Source organism: Mugil cephalus, chromosome 11 (genome assembly GCF_022458985.1).
Source record: "Mugil cephalus isolate CIBA_MC_2020 chromosome 11, CIBA_Mcephalus_1.1, whole genome shotgun sequence".
NCBI lineage: Eukaryota > Metazoa > Chordata > Actinopteri > Mugiliformes > Mugilidae > Mugil > Mugil cephalus.
In genome coordinates, this window is record NC_061780.1 from 12779196 (window position 1) to 12805388 (window position 26193).

Below are 26193 nucleotides of genomic sequence, written 5' to 3' on the forward strand. Positions count from 1 at the left end.
TTGTGACCACCTTCCCTTGGCCTTTCTATGTGCATAATGTGCTCTCTTGATGTGTAACTTTCCCTGAAATCTGTGTCTTTCCCAGAAATGAAAACAAACATATTTCCTAGAAATAATGTGGAAATAACATTTTCAAACTAACAAAGAAACGTGCCGTGAAATGAACTTACTGTGCAGGCATACATCATCCTGCGGCACACTGAAGAGTCCTACTTCGCACTGGCCGTTTTACGGAACGATGTTGTAATTATTCAGGTAAAAAATGACCGCCGACACCCCCGCACGCCCATTGGTGTTCCGGAAGCAGCAGAAGAGGGAGCGTGTTTGCGTTGATAGATGATCTGGATCTCTCCCGGTGTCTTCCCGAGGAGATGACATTTGCCGGGAAGCTGCCGGGTCCCTTCTTCTGGATGATGAGACTTTTGCAAGGGGGAGGTCTACAGGCTTCATTTACCAAAGCAGCGGGGAATAATATAGTGCCAGCGTTTGGATGTGTCAGGTCCCATATCTCTGGCTGTTCTATTAGAAATAGACCCCGGTGCGGGACAATTAACCCCTGGCCTCAGCAGCAGATCTGTGCCGTAACAGCCCAGCACGGGGCAATAAATCAAACCTGGAGGGAGAAAAGGCGCGCGCAACCCCGCTCCTGGTTGGCTGCTGCTATCTCCAAATGGACCTGGCATACATGATGGTAGATGTGCTCCTGTGTTATCGTGTAATCACTGGAGGTGCCAGTGATGTAATGGGTTGTCTATAGGCAAGGGCACCCTGAGTGTGTGTTTGTGGTGCGTTTCAACACCTGGGACCAAGACTAACCTTTTAAACCATAGAGCTAGAGCGCATATCGGGTGGTGTTATCAGTCGGCTGGGTTTGCGGCAACCGTAGGCATGTGAAGATGTAGTTCAGAGCAACACTGTTCAGTTATTTTTTTTGTCTTTTATGCTTTTATTTTGATAAGTGGTAGTGAAAACTATCGCCTCAGTTCATGATTCATCAGGTAACCACCGTCTCAGGTAATTGCCACAGCCGTGGGTGGATGCATTCGTGTTTCAGGTTGTCTCATAAACACAACTGCTCAGAAATGCTCGGAGGAAATTTCTTCCGTCCACTTAAAGCTCAGTGGTGGAATATGGTGGTTAAATGTCGCTCAGGCCTCACGAAAAAATACTTTCTTGGCCACAACTCAGGAATTCGTAAACTCACCGCGACACATTTTCAGACAAATATGAACTCGGAGTCCGTCCAGCTCACTTCTGTCCGGGTGACAAGCAGGACAGGGGGCCTTCCGACCGCCGCCGGCTTCGCATTTGATTCCGTGTGGTGACGGCCTCCATGAATCCCCTGCAAAAAAAATAGTTTCCAGGTGAACGCACCACGGTTTCTGACTCGAAACGGTTCTGTGAAATCACACAAACGCCAGTGTAGTGGAAACTTCCATTTGGCCAAAAAAGACAGACTTAATACCTTTTATTAATTCAACTCTTCAGAGTGTTCACAGGATAAGTGCATTTAATAGGGGACATGGGTGTAGACTCACCGACTGACTGACTGGTCGGCGGAGACATACAGCTGCGAGGTGGTAATTCTTTCTCGTTAAGTGTAATTTGGGGCATTTTATGCCTTTGTCGGAAAGTTGCCAGTAGAGCTCGTGACAGGAAATGAGAGGGAAAGAGAGAAAGGTAATGACACGCAACAAAAGTCCCCACTCAGACACTAACTAGGGAACGTTGTGGTTCACAGTCGTCTAAACCCTTCGGTCAGCAAGGTGACCTTTGTTATGTATTCTTAGTCACATATTTACTTAACTAAATCAGGACCGTATCAAATGTTTTACTGAATATGTATTATTTATAGATTATGAAGGTAAAAAATAACATATTATAATTTATGATGGTGTTTTTTTTTTTAAAAATATCCAGTTTTTTGACTTGTAACACACCAAAAACAAACCAATATCCGCAACCACCCGCTAATGAGTAGAAGCTGTGTCTTTGTTCTATACATCGGCGCTAAAAACGCCGAAGCCTCCGTTGTTTTTGTCGGCGGCCTTTCTCTATGAGACCATTTGTTTAATGGCAGATTATAGAAAAGAATGAGCTGTAATAAAGCCGTGGACCACGGGGGTCACCTTCAGGACCTGCTAGTGGTTATTCCCGTCATTAACATGCCACGTCTCACGCTGTCCTGCTCCAATTATTACTGACTCAGGCGCCGGTCTTATGACTGAGCCGTTCAAACGGCCCGGCGTTTGACTGTAATTCCCCCACCGATGGACTAATGTGAAATATGGCAACAGATGCAGAGAGTAACGACTGAAGCACATTATTCAGGACCCAAGGGCCATTAAAGCCATAGCAATTAAATATAATTCGAAAAAATTAGCTTTTTGGCGTGCGGAATAGCAGGTTGTGAGGTATTATGATAATCACTACATTCCCCAGAGTGGATGCTTTCCCCAAATGTTATTACTATTTCTATGTGCCTTTGTGAATGGGCTTTAGGACGTGGAGCATTGTTTCCGAATGCTTTATGGCGGGGTAGTTCTCCTCAGAAGCGGGGGCAATTATTGCTTGTGCCAGGTGCAGATTTCTTTTGTTAGAAGTAATTATAGTTCACTGCTTTTTTTTTGCAAATGTAAACAATTTCATTTAGTTACAACAGTGTCAAGTCTGCACTTGAACATTCAAACTGGGGTGATGATCACAGGTTAAGACAAACCTGATAAGTGTTGACACTAAAAGCCAAATTCCTCTCATGTATGGAGAATTCTCTGCTTTATTTGAGAGTTGTAAGGTAAGGTAGTGGTTTGGGGGCACACGCGCGCAGCCTTTTCTACCAGTACTAATCCACACCGACCAAGTGGTTGACACGCAAACCAAGGTCACGTCTTCGGTCTGGTAATGGCATGTGGTTTTGTTGCACGTTTCATTGTGGCTGGCAGTGAAACTGATGCCTGTTTCAAGTGCACATTACATGTGGAAATAAGATTGATTTTTTCATGAAAGGAAGGAGTTTGGAGAGAGAAAGAAACAGCGTAACACCAAGGCTTTGTTATAGGTTTACTTGTTATCCCTTTATTTACACAGCATCAATAACAATACAAATACTCAAGATGCTTTACCACCCAGCGTGAAAACCCCCAAAGCGAGCACTGAGGTGACGTGGCAGGTATAAACTCCTTCTGGAGGAGAAAAGAGCAGCAGGATGAACGAGCGTAGTTTCGCGGCGACGGAAGAGTAAAATTAGCGTCAACATTCAGCGAGTGGCGGCGATGACAGGTGAAGAAAGGTTTGAAGACGTGGAATTTCAACATTGTGTCAACGTTTTGTGGGAGGACAGCTGACTGACACGAGAAGCAAACACAGAGTCCTCGCAAGGAACCGTTGTCCATGGCTTTGGTGTTGAAAGTGGGCTTTGAGCCACGAGGTGATCCCAGATGGAGCGTTGCCGTGTTCTGTCGTCAAACACATACAAGTGACGGACAGAAGAGCGGGCTTTGTTCATATGTTAGCAATGTTTTTGTGTCCTGCTTCACTCTCAAACCTTTGGGGTTGGAAATATAAAAGAGGACTAACATTAAATATAAGTTATTATTATTTTTACTATTTTTAAGTCTCCTAGCTTCATAAATTTACTCCCCATCTTTCCGTTGTCAGTGACTTTGATGAAAAAGACGTCGGCCGAGGTGATGCCTTCACGAAAACTACCCCCACCCTGCTTCTGATTAGTGATGTTAGTTTGGAGAGGGAAATCTGAGCTACTCTCATTCCATTGGTAGACACTTAGGGGATACTTAGGGAGACGCACATAATGCTGGTTAAAAACTGGTGACTGGTGAAACAGGTGAAAACCGATGGCGACCTCAGATGGGGCACGGACCCCGGGTTGGGAACCACCAGCCTGGATGATCAGAGTCTGGAAAGGGATCTTTAAATCTGGAGCTGTTGATCAGACAAAAACATCAATTTGAGTGTTAACTGAGAGATGAATTGATGGGCCTTAATCGTCTTTGACGTGCCTCAGGTCCAGCCTTTGATTTATAACCGCCCCGCTGTCACAAAAGATGTTATTTCTGTCAGTAATGACCGTCGTTTAAAACGCTCCGTCTTATTTTTTTTTAGCTGCCGGCTGCACGTTTGAAGAGGATTCAGACCCTAATCTGTGTGACTTCACCCAAGGGGAGGAGGATGACTTTGACTGGCTGTTGTTTCGGACTAACAGTTCACCTTCTCCCAGCTTTGACCTCCTGAAGGGTGAGTACTCTACTATCCTGCTCCTCTGTAATTTCCTCCCCTGCAGCCCTTTTAATCAAATTGTCTGTTAGTATGCGGACAGAGTGGATGAGAAGATTACATTCTATAAACCGCACACTCAAATACAGCAAGAGAGAGTCCAAAGGGCATGAGACTATTTATTTATTATTTTTTTATCCGTTTTAGCCGTGTGTGTGTGTGTGCGCGTGTGTGTGTGTGTGTGTGTGTGTGTGTGTCCGGCTCATCTAAAATTATCTTCAAGTCTGAAAATACGCAGGCTTCTGTTTTTATTAATGTGACAGGCAGATCACCTTTTATGCATGTCCCTTGTCCATTATACATCAGCTTTAATGACGCTCACCCCAATTTTTTGGCCGCTTCCTGTTAACCCCAAGGATAATTTTATGTTAACCAGCCTCACAGGACTAATGGAAACCAGCTCTTCCCCGCCATCATCCTCTGTACTGGTGCTTGCCAGAGGGAGATGGCATGCATAGTTTATAAGGTGCTGCTCCTCCTTCCCTGCATTAACAAATACCTACGGGGATCTGACAAAGGGAAGAGTGCTGTCTCAGCTCCTCAGCAGAAATATCTGTGGCTGCGCAGTGAGCTCTCTGCTAAACTACTTCGGCTCTGGCAACTTGATTAAGGACCTGACCTCCCCTGGGTATAACCAATTAGCCGGCCTATGATATGGTGATGAGAACTCGGCAGATCGATGGCAAAAACATGTAAGTGTTCATTGTAGATGAGAAGGAGACCTCTCGAGCTCAATGGTGACAACAATATTAAAAGCCTTACAGAAAGAAGCGGTGTTATTTGATAGCAGATGAGACCGGCAATACTATAGATATAATAGTAGATAAACGAAGAGCAACAGACGACAAGAAATGGTACAATCAGAAAGTAATGAGCGCAGGCCTCTGGGAACATTCTGTCCGTTAGGGAGCGATCGACTCAAAACTGCTTTTGAGAACGGTCAAAAAAAAAAAAAAAAACACCCCGAGGGGAGGCGAATTAAAATACTGGGTACTTGTGATTTTGATTTACAGCGGTAAAAACTCCTCCTCATCTGCAGGTGGTTATCCAAATGAGCATCCTGAACTGGATAAACCGCGCGTTTAACCCTAAACCGCACCCACCCTCCGCGTCCACCTCATCGGCATTCGAGCGAGAGTCCGCCCGCGGCCCGCCGGCCGACTCACGGCAAGGCGTTGAGATAATTAATACGTCTCCCTTCGGGTTTAATTAAAACGCACCGCCGTGGCATTTACAATGATCCGGAGCCTTCGAACAAGCATAGGTGGAACGAGGCAGGTACTGTAATCGGCACATGAGGACGAGGCTCTGAGCGTCAGCCCTCCATCGATCAGCGCCGAGGTCCAGGAGACAAATTCAGTTTAATTCACTATCCGCTCATCCTTCAGCCCTGCACTGGAAGCAGCGCGTTGCTCATGCTCTCCATCTGATTGTAAACACCGTACAGTGACAGCGGTGTTCTTTCATTAGGTCTGGGCTGACATTTCAGCCCCGTTCTTTAATGCGGATACGCCTACCTATAGAGGAAGTTTTTCTCCTTATCCCTTTCTCTCCGACTTAATCCCCCCGCGTGTTGACTTCTAACCATGTATCACGCCGGGCAGCCAAGGTGGCGGGATAACAAGAGTTTATGAGATAAGGCTATTTACATTGGCCCCAATATTAACTTGGTAGGGCTGAGAAATGGGCGCCGAGGGAAGATTAGTAAACACAGCTGAGATAGCAGCAGCTTGTGGCTCCCATGAGAAATTAAGCGCCGCTCCCATGAAAGACAAAACAGTCTCGGAGAAAGACGATAGAACGCGGTGAGATCTTAATAAGAACGGCCCCTTTTTATCGCTTCCTTCCTTACTCCGAATTAGGCTGGGGATATTGATAATCTCCCGTCCTCTCGCTGTTTTAATGAACGGGTTGGGCGCGCGCGTGGCGTTGACCTTGCGGAGAGGAATGTGTTTGCATGCGAGGCATACCTCATTTTCTGAAAGGCAGATTCATTAAGTTTGAAAAGTTATGGGTTCTGCCACGGTATCCATTATAACGTATCGCAGTTGCCTTAAGGGAAAAATCCATTAAACATGGTTAAAAATCTGTTGATGGCGAAGTGTCTTTCTTTCCGCCACGTCCTTCAGCTAGATGCCGAACCTCGGGTTGTTTCTCCCGAAGGCAGGACAATAAATCACTGCAGGACGAACGGACGCAATAAAGGCGATGCAAAAGCCGTTCTGACACCCAGTGACTAAGATTTTTAGATTTTATGACGTAAATTTGATCAGATGTACCCCTAGATGCACATACACCCAATTTAGCCATTTAGCTAGGATTTTTTTCGGATTCACAATTAATATTGAAAATGGAGATTTTTCCATCAACATCACTGTTATCTTCTCCTTTGTTGTGCATCACTGATGAAACTGGAAGTGCTTCAAAAGAAGAAAAAATTCAAGAGTCGTTGCAGTTTGCTGAGAAACTGCTCATTACAAAGGAGGGCGCAGGTTTTTTTTTTATTTTTTATTTTTTATTTTTTTCCTGAGAATGGAGCTACGGCTAAAGAACTGAATTTAGGTCTCGGCATCTGCTCTAAAAATACGAGTGAGGTTCCTTGACCCCAGAAACATTCCTGCCGCGGATGATGTTAAGTGTAGACAGCCGACCCCGCGCGACCACGATGAAAAAGTAAAATCCTCCCTGAATTCATTAACACGCTGAAAAGAAAGCGTGCCTAATAACTCATCTCAAGGTGAATTTCTCCTTTCAAAGGCTTCGCTTCGCATTACGCTTCGCACGAGAGCGAAAGTCGAAATTTTTGGCATTATCCCGCCTCGCCGGCGCCCTGCACCCTCACGTTGACCCCGAGGCTGCGTCCAGCTTTTGTGCACGGCCCGTGGTGTGATGCTGCTTAAGCTGCCACATGTGTCTTGAGCCAATTTATCAATCTGTTCACAGCTCTGGGGCCACTTAAGACTCCTGCGCTTGAAATTCTGGACTTCCGAAAGCCTGTAGAAAGACTTTGAAGTGTGGAATTGTCACACTTTTGCTTCAAATTGCTCAACGGCCATCGCCCAAGCCTCCCCGCTCGCTGTTTACCTCGGCGGCCGCACAAACAGTGTCACTTGAATGTGCAGTTATTGGGGCTTTAGCATCCAGCTGAGTCATTCAGAAACGCTCTGACAGCACAGAAACAGTGTTGAAATATGCTATTTTTTTCCCCCCTCCTCACCACGCGTTGCATGATAATGTTGCATATCCCTCATCCTGGCCTACCTCTTTCCACGACGCCTCCTCTCCCTGCAGCTGCAGCTTAGAGTCCAGTTCGCTCTGTGCGTTCCTTGGTGTGGATCAACCGATCGACTCTCCGGCTTATTTTTATTAGCCACCAGCCAGAAAGTCTCTCGCACAAACGCCCTTGACTCGCTCGATAAGTTTGGACGGGACCGACGGAGCGTCCGCATATGAGGCACGGCTTTAAGCGCCGTCTCGGGGTCAGAGTCTGGTCAGCTGGCACGTGTTGTGGTAGGACGCTCTCTCTCTGATGACCTTAAATGAGCTCATTCATCCAGTCAAACACGCATGCAGTCCTCCATCTGTACCTCCAGCCTCTTGCGTCAGGTGGCCGTGGAGGACAATGTCATTCTGGCCTTTGCTATATGTCACCCTTCGCGCCTTGCTCGGCCTCAGTCGCACGCCGCGGACCAGCTACACATCATTGACGGTGACCTGAGATCCGCCTGTGAAAGGATGAGACGGAGTGAGGAGACTGATGCATCTGCTGGAGGAGCGCCACCGGTTGACTGCTCTATTACACTGGTCTCCTCTACCTCATATATACAGCTTCATGCTGGATTTAGGTTACTGGCGTGGAGTGAAAATGAATTATCAGACATTAACATTAACATTTCAAGCTTTATACATTTTTCTGCAGACGTTGACTGTTGACTGTCACGCAGACACCTCGTTTTATTTTGGGTGGAGTCGAGTGCAAATTTATTAGGCGTCACTGCATTTATTTTCGCTAAATTAGACTGTAGGCCTTAATTCTTTTAATATCAATCTTTAAGATCTACAGGTTTACTTGACAAACTATTACAGTAAGGATTTATGTATGTCTGACATTATTTGAAGAAAATCATGAAATTAAAAGGGCATCATCAACAGCTGTGTAGTTGACCACTGAGCAATTGGTGGTAAGATGAATGGCTTCTTTCGAATGTGTTGTTTTCCCAGCTGTAAACTCCATACGAACGTTACAATGTTAAAAGTGTAATTTTCCATAAGGGTGAGTTCACGAGACATATAAATGACTTCCCACGTCGTAGCCAAGGATTCGGCTGAAGCATTTTAAGGCACTAAATGACACGTGGCTTGCAAAGAGCAATCGCTCATAATCTCGCAGTGGCTTTAAATGGGGGAGGGGGGCAGTGTTTACAGTGATCGTGAGAAAAGTCCGTATGAACGTCCCACTCTTTTGGTAAAAACGTTGATCTTTCCAACGGCCTCGTCCTTTCTTCGTGCCTTTGCAATCGTTAGCTTGCTGAACCGCTAACCTCTGTGACTTTCAGAGAGCCGGAGCTGCCTAGTAGTCATCTTCTCTCTCAGCTGATTTTAACCACCTGAGCGTCAAAACATTTTGCGCGCACAACTCCTCCCGTTCCAAGGTAGCCGCTCCAACAATGCGAGACAAAGATTGCCTCTATAAAAATTTAAGCCAGACCAAGTGACAGGATAAAAAGTGGCGTATCTTGACGTCGCCAAAACGTCGCACAGGTGAATGTATCGTCTCTTATTAGGTGCGGCTGAGTGGATTTCCAAACCCCTGCAGCAAGTCAAATTACAAGTAATTGGCTTAAAATGTCACTTGCTACAACTTTTTAACACGTCGTTGTGTGAGCTAGCGCCTCGGTTGCATAGCTTTGGCAAATTACAGTTTTGTTATTAAAATGATTAATGGTTAAAATTGTGGTCAATGACAGGAGATTGTGGAGCTGATTTTTTATTTTTTTTAGTCACCTTTTTGAAAACAGACCCCGTTTCTCTATGAACTGTTTATTCATTCGTGTTTTGGGATGAAAAATTGAGAGGCCTAAAAGTGAGAGCAGATTTATGGACCTTGAAGTCACGGATGAGTAAATGTTAATAAAAAGTCGTGTAATGGCCAAAGTAACGGATCGGTTTTGCACAGAAAGCTTGGCCTTGACGCTACGACTGCGCGATGATGAATGAAATTAGAGATGAGATAAAGTGGTGTGTTGTTTATTTTCGGGATTATAATGTATCTTTAGCTCACGGAGGGAGCAGGAACCTTTTAACATCTTCTTGCAGGAGATCTGCATTCGTCACTGGCCTTGGGTTACGGTGGGCAGCGGTTCCCTTTATAGAGAGCTGCGTCCGGTCGTGTGGTTTCAGACTCTGCATGGTTCCCTTCCAAGCAAACGTTCCACCAGACGATTTCGCTAATTAACGCACCTTCAGCCGGAATGGAAGGAACTAATTAGTGAAATCAGCTGTAGTATTTGATGGGAATGATGTCCCGCGGAGTCTTCCAGTGCCTCAGAAGGGACACTGCCGGCTCCCTGGGATAATTGCTCATGACTCATTACCTCCTAGCAAAGAAGACCATATTTATTGATCACTGATGTATAATGTAAGTGTCTGAAAGTGCATTCTCCTTTTAGAGCATCTAAAAAATGCCCCGCCACTGCACAGAAGCTTTTAAAATTGAGCAAATTAATGTGATTGTTATTCAGAGAAGCGAGCCTCGGCTTCCTCTATGCCTCCTCGACGAGGTAAAGAGGAATCATTAACGTGAACGACGGACACGTTAGGGAATGGCAGACACCGGGACAGTCACCGAAGCCTGAAGTGTAGCTGGAGTATAAACGTTTGTTTTTATTTATTTATTTTTTTGTTTTTTTTGTTGTCTGTTTTCCACTCACCCACACACAGGCACCCAGGTGATTGGTGGGTATGGTAATGCGTTGCCCTTTGGCTGCAGTTTACGTCTAATTAGTATCGCTTTAGAGGGACAGCGAGAGGGCTTTTATGTGTAAGGTTGCAAGTTTAACAACATAATTGAGGCTCAGGAAGCTCACTCGGGATCAAAGCCAAGCTGACTTTCTAGGTGAACCACCTCGGCTCAGGTGAGATAAAGTGGCTGGGCGCTGGGAGCGTAACGGTCCGACTGAAGAAGAACATGCAGCCGACGCCGCGATCACGCCGTCTTTGCTGTGTGTGACGGGGCGTGGGCAGCTAGAGACTTTTGTCCCTTTGTTGTTGTTGTTTTATATGGGGCAATTAGTTGAAAAGAAAGCTGAAATCTAGTGTGTATTTTTTGTTTTTAATCATGATTTTTTTTTTGCTGTAGTCACTAGACGAGGAAATTGTGGTGTGAGATTTGATGTGGCAATTAAAAAGAGATTACGGATACGTTTCATACTCGCAATATTTGGGACATTTATTGTTTTTTCATTGTGTGTGGTGCATAGGTCGTTAACAGGCGATCCGCGAGCCCTAGGGGTTCCACAGAGGTACTGCAGGGGGCATCTTTGGTTGATTAGACATTTTTTATGTTTTTTTTATTTTCCTCCACAAATTCATTTTCTTTAAATACTACATGATAACGAGTTTAATATAGAGCACATATAGTAGGTAGGGGGGTCGCTACTTAATCTCGTCATCAGTTTCGGGGATCCTTGGCCTAAAAAACGTTGAAGACCCCTGGTTTAGCGTAATCTGCTTCCACGTTTCCCTCTAACTGTTGCAATTTATTTGTTACATGATATGTTTTGCAGTATGCAACGCAATGTACATGCAGTATTTGTACCATGTGCCAGTAGATTGAAAATGACCAATGACTCATCCTGCACTTTTTGGCGTATCCTAATTTTGCTCCCAGTGAAATGTTTTCTACAACAGTATTGCTGGCTTTGGCTTGACTATGCATGGGAGTGGATGCTCATCTCTCTATCAGAAGAAAACAGAAATATGCAGAAACACACTTCAAAGACAAAAGTAATCATTAGCAAAATTGTATTTTCACCTAACAACGTTTGCTACTGCTAAGTTTAAAATAGGTGTCTTGTGCAGCGCTCCAAAATTTGTGCAAGCTCAGACCTCAGAGCTGTGTTCAGAAGGTTAGTTGCGAAACTGAATTTTCTATCACTTAATTCAACTAAGGCTGTCTGTTACTTTCTTAGTAAGCAAAAGCTTAGCAGAATTAAAGTATCTTTGTGAATTAAAAGTGAACACTTGAATCAGCTTAAAAGACATTCCTAGATGTGCCGGCTGGCTTTGAACATGTTCTTTAACGAAGTTGAATGAAGTTTTCTTCCGTCTCATGATATCCTCCCCGTTTCTGCTAATCACTCATTCTCTCTTTGGTGATCCGGAGATTTGGAATAAGCTTTGTGTGTGTGTGTGCGTGCCTAGTGTGGACGTTTTTTTTATGCATGTATCTGGACATGTTCCATGTACACTCCTCCGCTCCCTTGTGTCTGCATTTTGCTTTAACTCTGTCAACAGATCACAGACCCTGACATGTTTTTTTTTTTTGAAGCACAGCAGTTGATTTCCAAGTCATTCTTTACATTTTGCCTCCGTGCAGGCCTGAATTTAGCTTTCCCCAAACGCACGCATGTGTTGGGAATGGAAGAGAAAATTCTTTCACACCCACAACACTTCAATCACGAGCCGTATCAGTTTTAATAGAGGGGTGCGTGCCTCTGATCTTTTGTGAGCGCAGGCAGATGAAATGTCAGAATGAGATGTATGCAGATTTATTACTTTTAGAACGTTTTATACTCAGACAAACTTTCACAATTTTGACAGCTCTCGTGGTATCTCGCTCAAAGCGAAAACATTAACTGCGTCTGCTTAATTTCACACTTTCAGCCATTCGCATTGCAATTACATTACAAACTATACAGCTTTGCTTTTCTGCACAGATTGATTCACAGTATTTTGACTTTTTTCATAATGCGTCATTCCTCTAAGTGCTCTCAAATAACTTTTTTTCTTTTTCGTTAGTCATTCAGTTGACATCTTTTGGTGGGATGTGACGGAAGTATAGAAGTATAGAGTATGTGCCTTTGTTTTTTCTTATTTAATCTCATTTTGAATTGATCACGTACGATATTGTAAGACATTGGACGTAAACCAGTCCACAGTCTCTTGGTCCCTTATCTTCCCTGTAAGGAGGAAAAACACCACCAGTAGTAATTCAGTGTCCTTGACATCTGTCCTTTCTTTTTTTAGGTTTGGGTGATCCCCAGGTCCGCTTTCATTCTTCCTGACCGCCATATAACCTTGGTTCCATTTTTGACCCTTGTTTCTCAGTCATGTAGTGAAGCTATTTTTGGTTGCTGTGACAGCTCTGGCAAACAGTCATTTGTTTATGTGTCTGTTGCGTCCCACAGATACTTGATCGGTTTGGGATCTGGTGAATTTGGAGGCCAGGCCCTGTGGTGTTTTTGAATTGTTAGTGGTTTTAATGTTAAACCTGGTGATTGTGCAGCATGCATTCGCTGTTAACATTAGAGCCAAAGGAGGATGTAGCGACTCATTTGATTGGTCTAATGAGAAGACTACTGAAGTAATGATGGGTTTGCATGTCACAAATTAGACTTCTAATGACTGAGACTGAAATCTAGGACACAAACTTATTATTATTATTTTAATTCCATACTACTTCTACTAGATCAGCTAAAAAACTGCAAAGCATTTCTAAGGAACATCAAGGATATTCTCTCAATAAAACATTTAAATACCTGAATATGGCTGAAAAGTGATGTAAAACAGGGTCATAGGGATAAAACTGCAGAGAAAGAAACCAGACAACCTCGCGGGAGGCTAGAGCATTATCTACGGAAATGGTACGGGTATATCCGTCCGTGTGCGCCTAAAGCTTTATCGGCAAACTTGGAGTGACCCTCTATAGAAAAGTCCACTTAGAGTGACGATAATGTTATGATAATGCCTAAATGCAGCAGCTATTTAATACAATAAAAAAAGAAAGTAGGCTCGAAATTTGATTCATCCTGGCTCATTAGAATTCTTGACAGAACCAGGCTTCTCATAAAAACCGGACTCGTTTTGCTGCGGGACGAGAACGTCGCGCTTATCGTCGGCAACTCGCTATTTGAGTAGCGTTATTCTCCAGTGTGTGCTTTATTTTCATTGCCAGGTTGACTGCTTTTCTAAGGGGAAATAAAATGTTGCAGTGATCTCCTGTGGGAGTGTGAAGCCCCCGCCATCTGCTTATAAATGCAAGTGCCCCGTGTGCCTTTGGGACTTTGGTTCGTACTTCAGACGCCCCGCCGGGAAAACTGGTGACAACTCTTAGGACTCACAAAGCAGCAGCTTTCAGTGCGACAGCAGCCCTCACGAAGGAACTCGTATAACCACGCGCCTCCGCGCTTTAAAATTCCCAGCCGCTAAGCGTCTCGTGATGGATCTGTCTGTTTAAAAACACACATTGTCCGTTAAACCCCCTTAAAAAGCTGTTTTGTATTTGCGCCCGCTGCCACTTATGTAGGTGAGTGATGCTTTGTTTAAGACTGAAGCTGCTCGACGTAAGTGTCCTTATCATAATTGAGGTGAAAAGAGCCGGGTAATGGCCGAGATAAACGCCTCGGCAAATGGCATGCGCAGAATCTGTATGCAGCCATTGATCTGCCGCTGTGAGGCTTAATGATCTCGGCGTATTCTCTCCGTAGACGTGGTGGTGGGTGCCAATCCCGTTGCCAGGAGATGTCCTAAATGTAGGTTATTTCATCACCGTTTGTTGGAATGACGTTGGTTCGAGATCCCGGAGCCTCTTGAGTCCGCATCCGGCCGGAGACTCGTGGAGTGTCGAGGTGGAGGGTCCTTCGGCGGATAAAGGCGACAAAACATTTTATTCCGCTACCTCGTGTTCCCTCTTAATGTCTCATCCTTCCTCACCACCCTCATTCACATACTTCCTCTCAGGTGCAATTTAATTCAGCACTGTTGCCATAATAACTCTTGTCGTGCACAACACTCTGCCAGTAATTGATATGTAGGCGCTGCTTCTGGGTGGAGCCATTTGCATTAAATCGTGTTAACTGATATGATAATGAATGTGAAAGGCCTGATGCAAGCAGAATGACTAACTGGAGACGGATGGCTATTTGAATTATACACAATAAGTAATATATTATATCAGGTCTCAGGGGTCCACGGCTCTGCCTGAATTTGTTGCCTGTCTTTTTTTTTTCTTTTTTTTTTCTCCGATCTGCCCGAGCCGCCTGGATATAAATAGCCTGTATCAGATGTGGCGTCTCCTCTTCCTCACTCCACCATCCTTAATGATATGTGATGTGGAGGGGGAACGGATGTGTGCGGAAGTAGATGGTAAAAGCGAGCGCGAATAAAACTCCTCGCGCACCCAAACGTGTTGGGAAAGTGACAAGCGAGGTCCGCCGTGACTGCAGCGATATGTGCAAACAGTCTGACCGATAAATAAAATAAAACTGTCCGTCTCCGTCTCTCATGTCCCTGTCTGTTTAGTATGCCGTCCATCCCCGAGCCTTTTACCAGACTGTTAATAATTAGGTTTTTAAGCTCCGCCAAACTTTGTTATTCCGTATTAACAAATATGAGGCGCGTTGCCTTTCAAATAAGTTATGAAAGAAGGGACAAAAACAGGAGATAAATTTGTTGCATTGAAGTCGGTAACTTATTCTTTTTTTTATTATTATTATTATTTTTCGCTCAAAACACGGCATGCTCAAATGAGTCAAAGAATTTATAATCCCCCCTGATTATGAATCATTATTCCAGTGATTTCTTTTACTTCATAGTTAAAGGAGGGAAAATTAGATAAACTCAGTCATCAAGCGGAGAAAATTTTTTATATTTTACAACATATCAGTTTTTTAAATGTTAAATGCTTTTCCTTGCTTTTCTCTGGTGAATGCAGCCCACACAACATGGAAACGGATTGGTATTCCTGACAGGTTCCCCGACATAACGTATCAGACTTGGGTTTTAAGCGAGAAGAAGTTGGGGCATCCATAATCCCACGTAGCGCGTGCTCTCTCTCGCCCTCCGCTGCATTCTGAAGCTGCTGCTCTCAGCACCTTCCTACAGGTCACATAAATCAGAGCAAAAAAAATAAATAAATAAATAAAATAAAATAAAAAAATCACGCGTGTGGTGCTCATATAGATGAGTTTGACCGTGGGTTGCCCCGACCCACACCTTGACTCCAACTCCCTGGACATCCCTCTAACTCCTGCAGCGTAGGAGCACAGGGATTGTGTTTTGTTTTTCAAACTTTTCCAACCTACGAGCAACTGTTTCCTTCTCGTAGGGGATCCATTTTCTGTCTTTGGCTCATGCTAGCTCTATTTCACCGCTTAATATAATTCCCAATATGCAAAAAAAAGCTAACATGAAGTAATGGAGCGAATAATCGACCATTAGATGATTTGGTGTCCGGTTTAATCACATAACTGAGTTGATAAATGGTCCAATCTCCCAAATCCTCACTGTTATACTATAAGCCACAGATTTTTTTTTTTCTTTTTTTTAAACTGTGATGAGGTGAAAACCATCTCTTGATTGAGAAGAGTAGACGTGATAATTCAACCCAGTGTGAATGACATGTTTTGACAGGCCGCTCTTGAGACGTAGACCGTGCTTTTCATCTTCATCCCCTCCTTCAAAGGCAGAACGGGAGAATTAGTCGAGGAAGGCCCCGGCTCACTCCTACGGCGTCATCGGAGACTGGGCGATGATAATATGCCTGAGAAGATTATAGGCGTGAGAAACAAAGAGAGCCCCTCTGACACTGGATGCGGTGCACAATAGAATATTTCTCTCTGCTCTGACTGTAAATGTCAGGGCAGGCGGTAAGTCCGGGGAATAAAGAGCATAAAGGTTACAACAGCCTCTGAAATGAGAGATACTCGTTTTGAGGAGTGCCTCGTGCGCTTTTATGGCTTCTGTAAGATTACAACGTTCGATTCCTTTTTCACAGTCATTACAGTTTTAACTGACTCCGTCGAATCCGTTCAGCACCTCCTACCCCCTGACGGCAATTACAGACCGGGCGCGGTACACTTTTGATCAAAAGTGTGGCTGCAGATGTTTGCGCTGGCCTCAGCATGAAGCCTCCCAATTGCTGTAAAGAAAAAAAAAAAATACTTGCATAACAAAACAACAATCAGAGGACGGTCATTACGATCTCCTCTTTCTTTTTTTTTCTCTGTTTTCTTTTTTTGTTGTTCACATTCGCAGCGAAGAGCATGTTCCTCAGAGGAACACTCCCAGGTTGTTACGGCTAATGACTGCCGGGGGTTCTCCACTAGGAGCTGTCTGGTAACATTTGCTCACATATTAATATCCGAAGATGGGAACGAGGACACGCGTTTGTAAATTGGTTGCCCGCGTGAGCGAACTTGGCGCGGGCGCCCAGATGCGCACCATCCTGCGCGCGCGCGCGCTTATGTCTCGCATACGCGGCAAACTGATTTATGGAAATAAACACGCAGCGGCCATGCTTTGGGAGTCAGCCGCTCTGCCTCCGTGTCAGCTGTTGAGGCGGTGCCATAAACCGAAATCTGGAAGCCCTGCATCAGTTTTATTGTGACAGTACAATTATAAAGTTCCAGCTCCCACTGCTACGCGGGCCGCTTCCTTGTCACCTTGCTAAGGGCCATGCTCACTAAAGGGAGCAATAGAAAAAGCCATAATCATAACTTCAGTGGAAACTCATATTCTTTTATACGCTTTGCTTGTAATGTGTTTCGTTGCAGAGAAAACAGGGAATTTCAAAATCTAACTTGTGGGAAATATAATGTTTCAAAGTCTTTCTGCCGCTTTCTCGCCCGTTTGATGTGTTCTCTTTGAGGTGGTGGGGACAGTCTGTGATGCGCAGCTGGATGCCTCTTGCACGGCTACAAAACGATCCCTCAAACAGCTGTGGGATTTGCACATCGCTTAACCTAATTTATCTGGGGCCTCTTTGGGAGCTGAGGAGTCGGCCCAGCTCCGGATCACACGCACCTATTTTTACACACACACACACACACACACGTTTGTATGACTGTTGTTGTGAGGACACTCGTTGACGTACGCTCTGATTTTTAAACGTCAGTTGGTCTTTGAGTCTGTTGTCTTCCTCCTCCTGATATATGCTAACATTTTTGCTCTTGTTTTCCACATGTGACAGTTGATAATACACATCATCAGCCGGAACAGATGTCTCTTAGAATCACCAAAGCTTTCCTTACAAAGTCTGGACGCGACACATTTCTCGATGTTGTTAACATTAAAACTCACAGTGTTCGTTTTGTTCCTAATTTCTTTTGTTCTCTAACAGTCTGTTAGTAGATGTTGCTTCCTCAACGCACTTCGTCTTTGGACATTTTTTAGTTGTAGCAGCTCCACTGAATTATAGCTCTGACTTGGAGTCTATACTATTGGATGAGGTTTTGTCATTGATGTTCTTAATTATGTGTTGCTGTTCAGCCTGTGTTACACATTTGTAGTCGATTAGTTTTTCATTTTTATCGTCATCGATTACTGTTTACTGTTTTGTAAAGAGGTGAGCACCGGCCAAAATGTCCTCACTATACACAAATGTCCTCACTCGGATGGTGGACATAGTAAGCTGGTCCTCAGAAAGATGGCTGTATAACACACACACAAACCAGTGTTGTTTTTCCATCACTGCACATTGACTTACATTAATTTAGATTTAATTCTACTATTTACACGTTATTTACAGATTTATAGAAATAAATGAATTGGAAAAAAAGTGAATACAAGGAGAAAAAAGAAATAATGTACAGAGTGTTATCTGTCACTTACAGATGAGGAGTTGAAAAGGCCTGTGGATTGAGGCAGGAAAGATTTCATGTAGCGTTCTTTGAAACAATGCAGTTGTCTGAGTCTCTTGGAGAACGAGCTGTAGACGTGCTATAATATTTATATATATAATGTCTTGTAGTTACCTTACTCAAAGTAGTCTACAAATGTCCCCACTTTACATAAATGTCCCCAGTTTACATAAATGTCCCCACTTTACGTAAATGTCCTCACTTTACATAAATGTCTTCACTTTACATAAATGTCCCCACTTTACATAAATGTCCTCACTCGGATGGTGTAAATCATAAGCTGGTCCTCAGAAAGATGGCTGTACGAGAGCACACACACACACAAACCAATGTTGGAATTTCATCACTTCAGAAGGCGTTACATTGACTCACATTCATTTTCTGTAGACGTGCTGTAATATTTATATATATATATATATATATATATATATATATATATATATATATATATATGATATCATGTAGTTACTTTACTCAAACTACTCTTCATCTTAAATTATAACGATCAGCCCAATGGGGACGTACTATGAAGCAGATTTTTGTCCTTTCCTCATTAAAATTAACAGTCTGCACACACACACATACAAGCATTACACATTTTCCATTTCACTGAGTCTCAGGATGTCCTCAAAGTGCACTCTTGCACCTGTATCTCAGCTGTTCCACACCTTATCTCACTCATTTGCTCACTCTCTGACTCTCTGCTCATTTTTTTTTACTTATTTATTTATTTATTCATTTTTTTTCCCCCTAAAAATATTCCATCCCCGTCTAGCGCCTTGAATTTTATTTCACTCCCAGCTGTTGCATGATATTGAGAATGAGATGACATTGCAGTTCTCCTCCTCCTCCTCGGCTCTGGTTGGTGCATTATAAATGCCTTCTTACACAGACGTGTTGCAACAGACTCAGAGCTAGACTAAGATCTGCTGCTCCAAATCTCCAGAGAGGTGAGCTGTCTGTGGCAGGCCAGGAGCAGACGAACACCAGCTACCGCCGTCCCGACCTGTGCACGTTGCTGTAGGCGTGTATGCCTCTGGGTGTAAAGGTGTTTTTTTTTTTTTATTTAACCCAAATGTCAGCTAGTATGTCTGTCTCAAGACACCCCGTATACTACTGCTACTACTTTATATCTGCAGGAACTATCTGCACAGTTGAACTTCAGGTGCAGTCAAACAATGCTTCACTTTGAGAAAGTTACTCCCCCCCCCCATGAGCCTCTCCTCTCTTACCTCGTGTCAAGAAAAAAATCTTAAAATTACCCAGAACCGAACTCGCTGCAGAATACGGCAAGCCAATTAGCGACTAATCTAATGATGCACAACAATTTCCGCAATGCTCTGCCCTATCTTTTTTTTCTTGTTCTTCTTCTTAAATTAAATTAGAAGAGGTGCAAAATGAAGCAGATATTCCCCTCCACATTTCTTGGAGCCTGATTACAGAAAAAACTGTTAAAAATTCCAGCGGCCGGGTCAGAGTCGCGCTATCTCCTGCTACGATTAGAGGGCCAGATAACCAAGATTTATTGGCCAAACATCCCGACAATTAATTAAGGAGCTGGGCCAGACTAATCCTGTTTTCCACGGGCTTTAGCGGGTCGAACCTCCTCGCACTGGCAAAGGGGGAGGAAGAACACTTCAAAGACGAATAAGGCGAATACGGAAGGTTTTTAGCCGGCTCCCATGCGCATGTACAGTGTGTCGGTGTACTGTAATGGTGGGTCTGTTGCCTGTGTTTATCGGTGCATGCATGTGTGTATATGCATCATAGTAATACCCTGCAGGAGGCATTATGAGTGTTTGTGTATGTGGATGGACACATGGAGCAGTCATGTTTGTTTACAGCGGCAGGGCACAGCTATAAATCCTCACTCTGACGTCCTAAGCGTAAAGGTTTAGGCCTATCCGCAGTTCAAAGGCTCTTCCGCAGATGCTGCCGGCATTCCACCTCCTTATTTTTTCTCTTTTTTTTTTTTTTTTTCCCCATTTCCCCTTTGGCTCTGCTTGACTTGATCTCACGAAGACCCCGTGCCCTGGGGGGTTCGGCAGGTCACCGCGAAATGTACAGTATAGCTCTCTTTGTTTGTTCTGGGCACATTTGGCATTTGGTCTCATGAGGCCTCCTGGTCTTTAAACGCAACGCACACAAGCAAGCAGATGGCTGAGGAGCTTTGTTGTGGCTATTAGTAAGCCACCTACTTCGGGACTGGTGCTATTTTTTGATTACAGAGCCGAGCTGGTAAGCACAGGGCGCGGTCAGACTGCACTGGAGATCGTCCAGAAGCTGTGGACAAATCAGACCTGGAATATGGAATATTAACTGGAATATTTGTCAGTGCTCAGTTATTGTGTAGCTACTATTCAGTCCAACCTGAACATATGAAAAGGAAAAAAATAAAGATGCTCAAGGAAATACAAATGTGCTGTCAGTAGATATCGACAGATATGGATTTTTTAGGGCCGATGCCGATGGCCGATACGTGCTGCCGATTTTTCTGAGTCGTCATTTGGAGCTGATACTATTTTTTCTCCCTCCATTTACATAATAGAAATGAGTCTCAATTTAACCAAAAACATAAACATTTGTTGTGGTTGATTGACAACCTGCACTATTAGCTTGCCAGAGAGAGAAAAAGACGTCAGCTAGCAAACTCCTACAGTAAAAGTTATTACTGTTGCTAATGACTGTAATGTGTTGGTGTTGAGTGATGAAGTTAATAGAGTTTTTTGTTTGGTAACTGTTTAAAAAAAAAAGTATCGATGTCGATGCTCAACATGCCTATAAGTACAAGCGTTTTCCAGCACTCTGCTTGTGGTGGAGGGGAAATGTATGGGCTGCATGGGTCTGCAGTGTCTCCAGCAGCACAGGGCTGCCTGTGGTTGTCTGTAAATAAAAAAATATATACGCATTGGCGAACGCACCCACCTATCGGTCGATACCGCAAATATTGATTTCTAGTTGTCAGCACAGGCCTGAATTTCTGCCCCCTCTGAAATCTGGTTGTGATTATTAAATTTCTCTAGTTCTTCTGTTAATGTCAGACTCCTACCTCGCTGAGAGACATTAGAGCATTGATTGCGTGTTTTGATGAATCACTTCATCTGTGCTGTTCTCGTATGACATTTTACATTTTAATTCCACGCCTGCACATCTCGCACAGCCAAACATAAGAAGACGCTAAAACAATAGAGAACAATGTCTACACGGCGTATTTAGCCGTAGTGAAATCCCGTAACTTGAGTGAATTAATTTTCTGCTTAGATGTAAGTTCTAGATTAGTATCGCAAAGTCTGGCTCGAGGATGCATGTAGTTCCCCGGTTCAGAGACGGTTTATTCTGCAGCCTCCAGGTGTGAGTGGGCCTCCTGCTGCGACATAAAGAAGCGCACGTGTGAGTTCATGCCTCAAAAATAGCATTTGCATGCTAAGTAAACATGAGCTGGGTAAATGCCGACTAAAATCACTCTTTGAGCCCCAGATCTTTTCCCGTGCACCTGTTGAACTGAGATCCTCGTGGCTTAACAAAGTTGCCTCTGAGCTCCGCACTTTTTGGCCTCGTTTACGGCAGAGCCGGGCTGTAGATCCTCGGGTCTCTGTCCATCTGGCTCTATTGTTGATTGCAGACAGACCGGCTGATGAGTGCAGGCTGGATGTAGAGGCGGAAATAGGCCCCTGAGCTCGCAAGAGCTCCCTCAGGCGGGGGCTTGGCAGGGCTTTTCAGCGCTGCTCTATTGCAGGCCCTGTGAAAGCGAGCGCAGCGGTCTCTGCGGTTGCCTAATGGCCATGCTGCCGCTCTTCAGAGTTTGGCAGTTGACAGTTTTCTGATTCTTTTCAAGCAAGAGGTGCAGATAAAAGCCCTGGCAGGCAACGAGGGGGAGTAGCCCGAGCCGTCCGCGGAGGTTTAAAAACCATTTTTTTTTTTTTTGGTGGGGGAGCACGTTTTTGTGTTCTGTCTTTTATTGATTATTTTAAAGTGGACTTGGAGTGAAAGCTACCGTGCTTTTCCAGAGACGTTTCAGAGGGACGCTCCTTTATCGTGGAAATGTTGCCACTTCGCTTGCATATCATATTCCCTCACGGTTTGATGGCAAAAAGCAAACAGATGTACTACAGAATACAGAGCATGAGAGATTAATGTCAGAAGTAATTATTTTGTAATTTCCCCGCTGGCCATTTACAGAGATGCGCTCTATCATTAAATATCGGATGAACTCAATAACCGTTTCACCATGCATCAAATTGTATATTAGCTTGAGTGTGGGAGGTTGGGCCCTGAAGTCATCGCATTGTCACTCTATAGTCTGAGACCACAAAAAAGAATTTAATCAAAAAAAAAAAACAAAAAACAAAAAAACAGAAGGAAAGCAGAAGAGCAACAGTAAAACCACTGCATGCGGAGAGGGAAGTCACGTGGGATCTTGAGTCCTAATTTGTTTTCCCTGCGTCTGTTGTAATCACTGTCCGCTGTATTTAATGCCCACAGTTGCAAACCGACCTTTGCCGAACACAAAGGCTCAGGGAATCCGAGGCTGTGCCGCTTTGCTGCCTTGCTCATTTTCTGTTTCTTCGTTCCTAAAGATTTTGTCCCCCTCTCCTAGTGTCGTTGTCAGGATGAGGATGTCACACCTCAGACAGGCACCACAAAGAGGGCCGAGAATAAAAAAAAAAAGGCACTCTGCTCTCAGCCAGCAGCAGTAGCAGAGGTAGTAATCGATGGGAGGTTAAACAAAAACAGGGAATGAGTAGCACACTTTCTGGCAGGCTTTGGAAAACAGAAACCTCTTTCATTGTAAGAAAAAAAAAGTCTACTGACTGTGATGTATACAGATGATGTTGATACATTTTCTTGGCAGTAAGGAGCAGTGATGGCCAACAGATGCTGTTTACATCCAGAGATAAGTGCGTCATCATTAGAAAAGGACAACTGCCAAACAACAAAAAAAGAAAAAAAAACATTGGGTTTTTATAATGTCATTATCTGTGGAGGAAAACCCAGCATCTATTGTGTTAAACATGCTTGTGCAATTAGTCACAGTTCCTATAACATACTGTAGTGTTGCCACACCACCATCTCGACACACAGCAGGTGTTTGTTTTCAAACAACAGGCATTTCTCATCTAATGACAACCACAGTCTCTGCGCGGTGCTTATGGCACTTTGCAGCACTCATCAGTTTGCATAAAACATTGGGCCGCATGAATACCGGCTTCCTCCTTATTTGCATATGCAAGGGCATCTTTTCTAACTGGCTCTCCGTAGCTGGTGGTAAGAGGCAGCAGCGTGGATTTAGTGGTTAATGTCGCCATTTAACAGTCAGAATTTAAATCGGGCCGTTTTCTGTGTGCGGTTTGGACGTTCTCCAAGTGTTTTTTCGCACAGATTTTATCCCGCACCGAAGGATGTGTGTTGTGTCAATGCTGCCTGGCGATTATGGATCGAATGCAATGGCCACATGTTCCCATGTGGACTCGTGAAGTATAATTTAAATGTATTTTCTTTTTACGGAAGGTGAAAACGTTGCGGGAAGAGAATAAGACAAAGTAATAGCTGCTTTCAAATGGTGGTGTACATGTGCTCCGGTCAGCACTGCATGCTGGGGGCTATTGTTGCATGTCGTGCACCCGAAAGTAATTCAATCAAATGACAGAAATCTCTCTATATCTACACCGATCAGCCGCAACATGGGAAACTGGGAAACGTTTGGACCTGGCATTGGTGTGGATGTTTCTTAGACATGTACCACCCACCTAGACCCCCACCCGATAGCAATGACACTTCTTGATGGCAGCAGCCATCCCCAGCACGATGCTGCACAAGGTGTTGACCTGACCTCCAAATTCACTAGATCCTAAACTGATCAAGTATTATTCTCTGATGAGTCACAACTGATTTGGAGGCTAATATTTTGAGGTCTTGGAGACCTACACAATATTAGGAAGGTGGTCATAATGTTATGCCTGACTGGCTGAATCTTGCTCCGATTTTGAGATAAAGGAAACTGATATTTCCGCCTCCGTCTTCGTACCAGCTGAAAACACCAATTTGAGCTGGAAAGGTTGCAGCTTTTCTGGCGTAATGGAATAAAAGGTCGCGTTCAGCTGTGTCCCGAGTCCTTGGGAAGCACCGGTCGCGGTTGCACTCTGACAGACTCCACTCCATTCACAATGGAAGTCACTAGAACTCCGTCGAAGAGCTCACAGCAGTGGAGAAGGAGGCGAACATTTTGAAAAGAAGTGTGCGCTTCTTAGATACGGTGGCCTCGTTGCTACGGCTTCTTCTGTAAAATGGTTGGTTTTCGTGGGTAATTTTTCCAGTCACTTTGGTTGAGTGTGATCGTTGTTTGATCCCTGACCAAAAGGCTATCATGAAAGACGGCACTTAGTTGAAAAAACATAGATGTTATTAACGGATACGACAATGGCTTCGTCCTGATAAAGTGTCACTGTAATCCACAAAACAAAATTGAATTACTGATTGTATCAAGGTGGACGTGTTGTTACCCGGAGGATTTCTGTCTGACTCCTCTTAACCTCTGGTTAATTCAAAAATGGCCAGAAAGTTGGGAGTGTGAGTGGAACTGAGGCCTGAGACAACACCTGCAACCCTGCTGTTACGTATGCATCGGTTGTACAAAGATCTGCACTCTCCACAGTTGTTGTTGATTGGAAAATTAGCTTTGGAGAACAAAACTTTGTTTGCGTATGTGTTTCTTTCTGCCTTCAACTCTGGCATTTAACATGGAGGTCTGTGGGGATCGGCTCGCTTTTGGAGTCAGTTTTTGGAGTGAGGGAATTGCATTGATTGATACATTAAAAATCCGACAGACAAAAACAAAAGCATCTAGCAAAAACATTAGACGCCGTATACTGATAAGGACACTCTATTATTCCTCAGAATAAGAACGGAAACAATTGCTATATGTCTTTTACATTTTATTTATACAACTGGTGCTAATTTGTCTCACCTTGTTTCACTCCCTTCTTCTGTAAGATTTAAACACTTTGAAAAAGTCACTAGAGCTCCTGATGCTCACCATAGCAATGCTTAAACTCACCTGCCACTTTGTAAGGTACACCTTTCTGGGGTTGGATCCCCTTTTTCCTTCAGAACTGCCTTAATTCTTGGTGTCATACTTTCAACAAGGTGTTGGAAACATTCCTCAGAGAGTTTGGTCCATATTGACATGACAGCATCACACAGTTGCTGCAGATTTGTCGGCTGCACATCTATGATGGCAATCTCCTGTTCCACCACATCACAAAGGGGCTCTATTGGACTGAGATCTGGTGCCATGCTCAATTTGTACTAAGGGGCCCAAAGTGTGCCAAGAAAATATCCCCCCACCATGACACCACCACCAGCCTGAACCGTTGATACAAGGCAGGATGGATCCATGCTTTCATGTTGTTTACACCAAATTCTGACCCTGCTATTCGAATGTCACAGCTGAAATGGAGACTCATCAGACCAGACAATGTTTTGGTCTTCTGTTGCTGTATCTGCCCATCTTCTTCAAGGTTGGACGTGTTGTGCGTTCAGAGATGCGTGAAAATACCAGTAGATCAGCAGTTTCTGAAACACTGAGACCAGCCCGTCTGGCACCAAAAAACAATACCACGTTCAAAGTCACTTAAATCCCCTTTATTCTGATGCTCGGTTTGAACTTCAGCAAGTTGCCTTGATCGCCTCTACATGCCTAAACGCATTGAATTGCAGCCATGTGATTGGCTGATTAGCTATTTGTGTTAATAAGTAAGGTGTAGCTATTAAACTGGCAAGTGGGTGTATATCACTCTGCTTCAAGTGCCTGTGTCTCTATAAAAACAGAGATGCTTTTCTGTCGTGTATTGCTATTAATTGTTTCCATAAAAGGAAATTCCAAATAAAATGTGTGTGGCGGTCTTGGTAGAGGCCAAGGTCAGAGCTACAGTAGCTGTCACGATGATGAGTGCTTCACATTGAGATAGAGCGTCTGCCCACCAAACAGGAGGAGGGGGGGATTGACAGTTAATCACAGGCACATTACACCTTTGGGATGGGC

The 26193-nt window shown here is 44.0% G+C and overlaps 1 protein-coding gene across 7 annotated transcripts in view; it reads left to right on the top strand.

The window, feature by feature from the left end:
* ptprub (protein tyrosine phosphatase receptor type Ub) overlaps window positions 1-26193 on the top strand; it is a 160571-nt gene that overhangs the window by 47361 nt on the left and 87017 nt on the right. For all 7 annotated transcript variants that reach the window (XM_047597752.1, XM_047597755.1, XM_047597756.1 and 4 more), the window contains exon 2: window positions 4123-4254. In XM_047597752.1, coding sequence (XP_047453708.1) covers window positions 4123-4254 — 132 coding nt within the window. The remainder of the gene's footprint in view (window positions 1-4122; window positions 4255-26193) is intronic.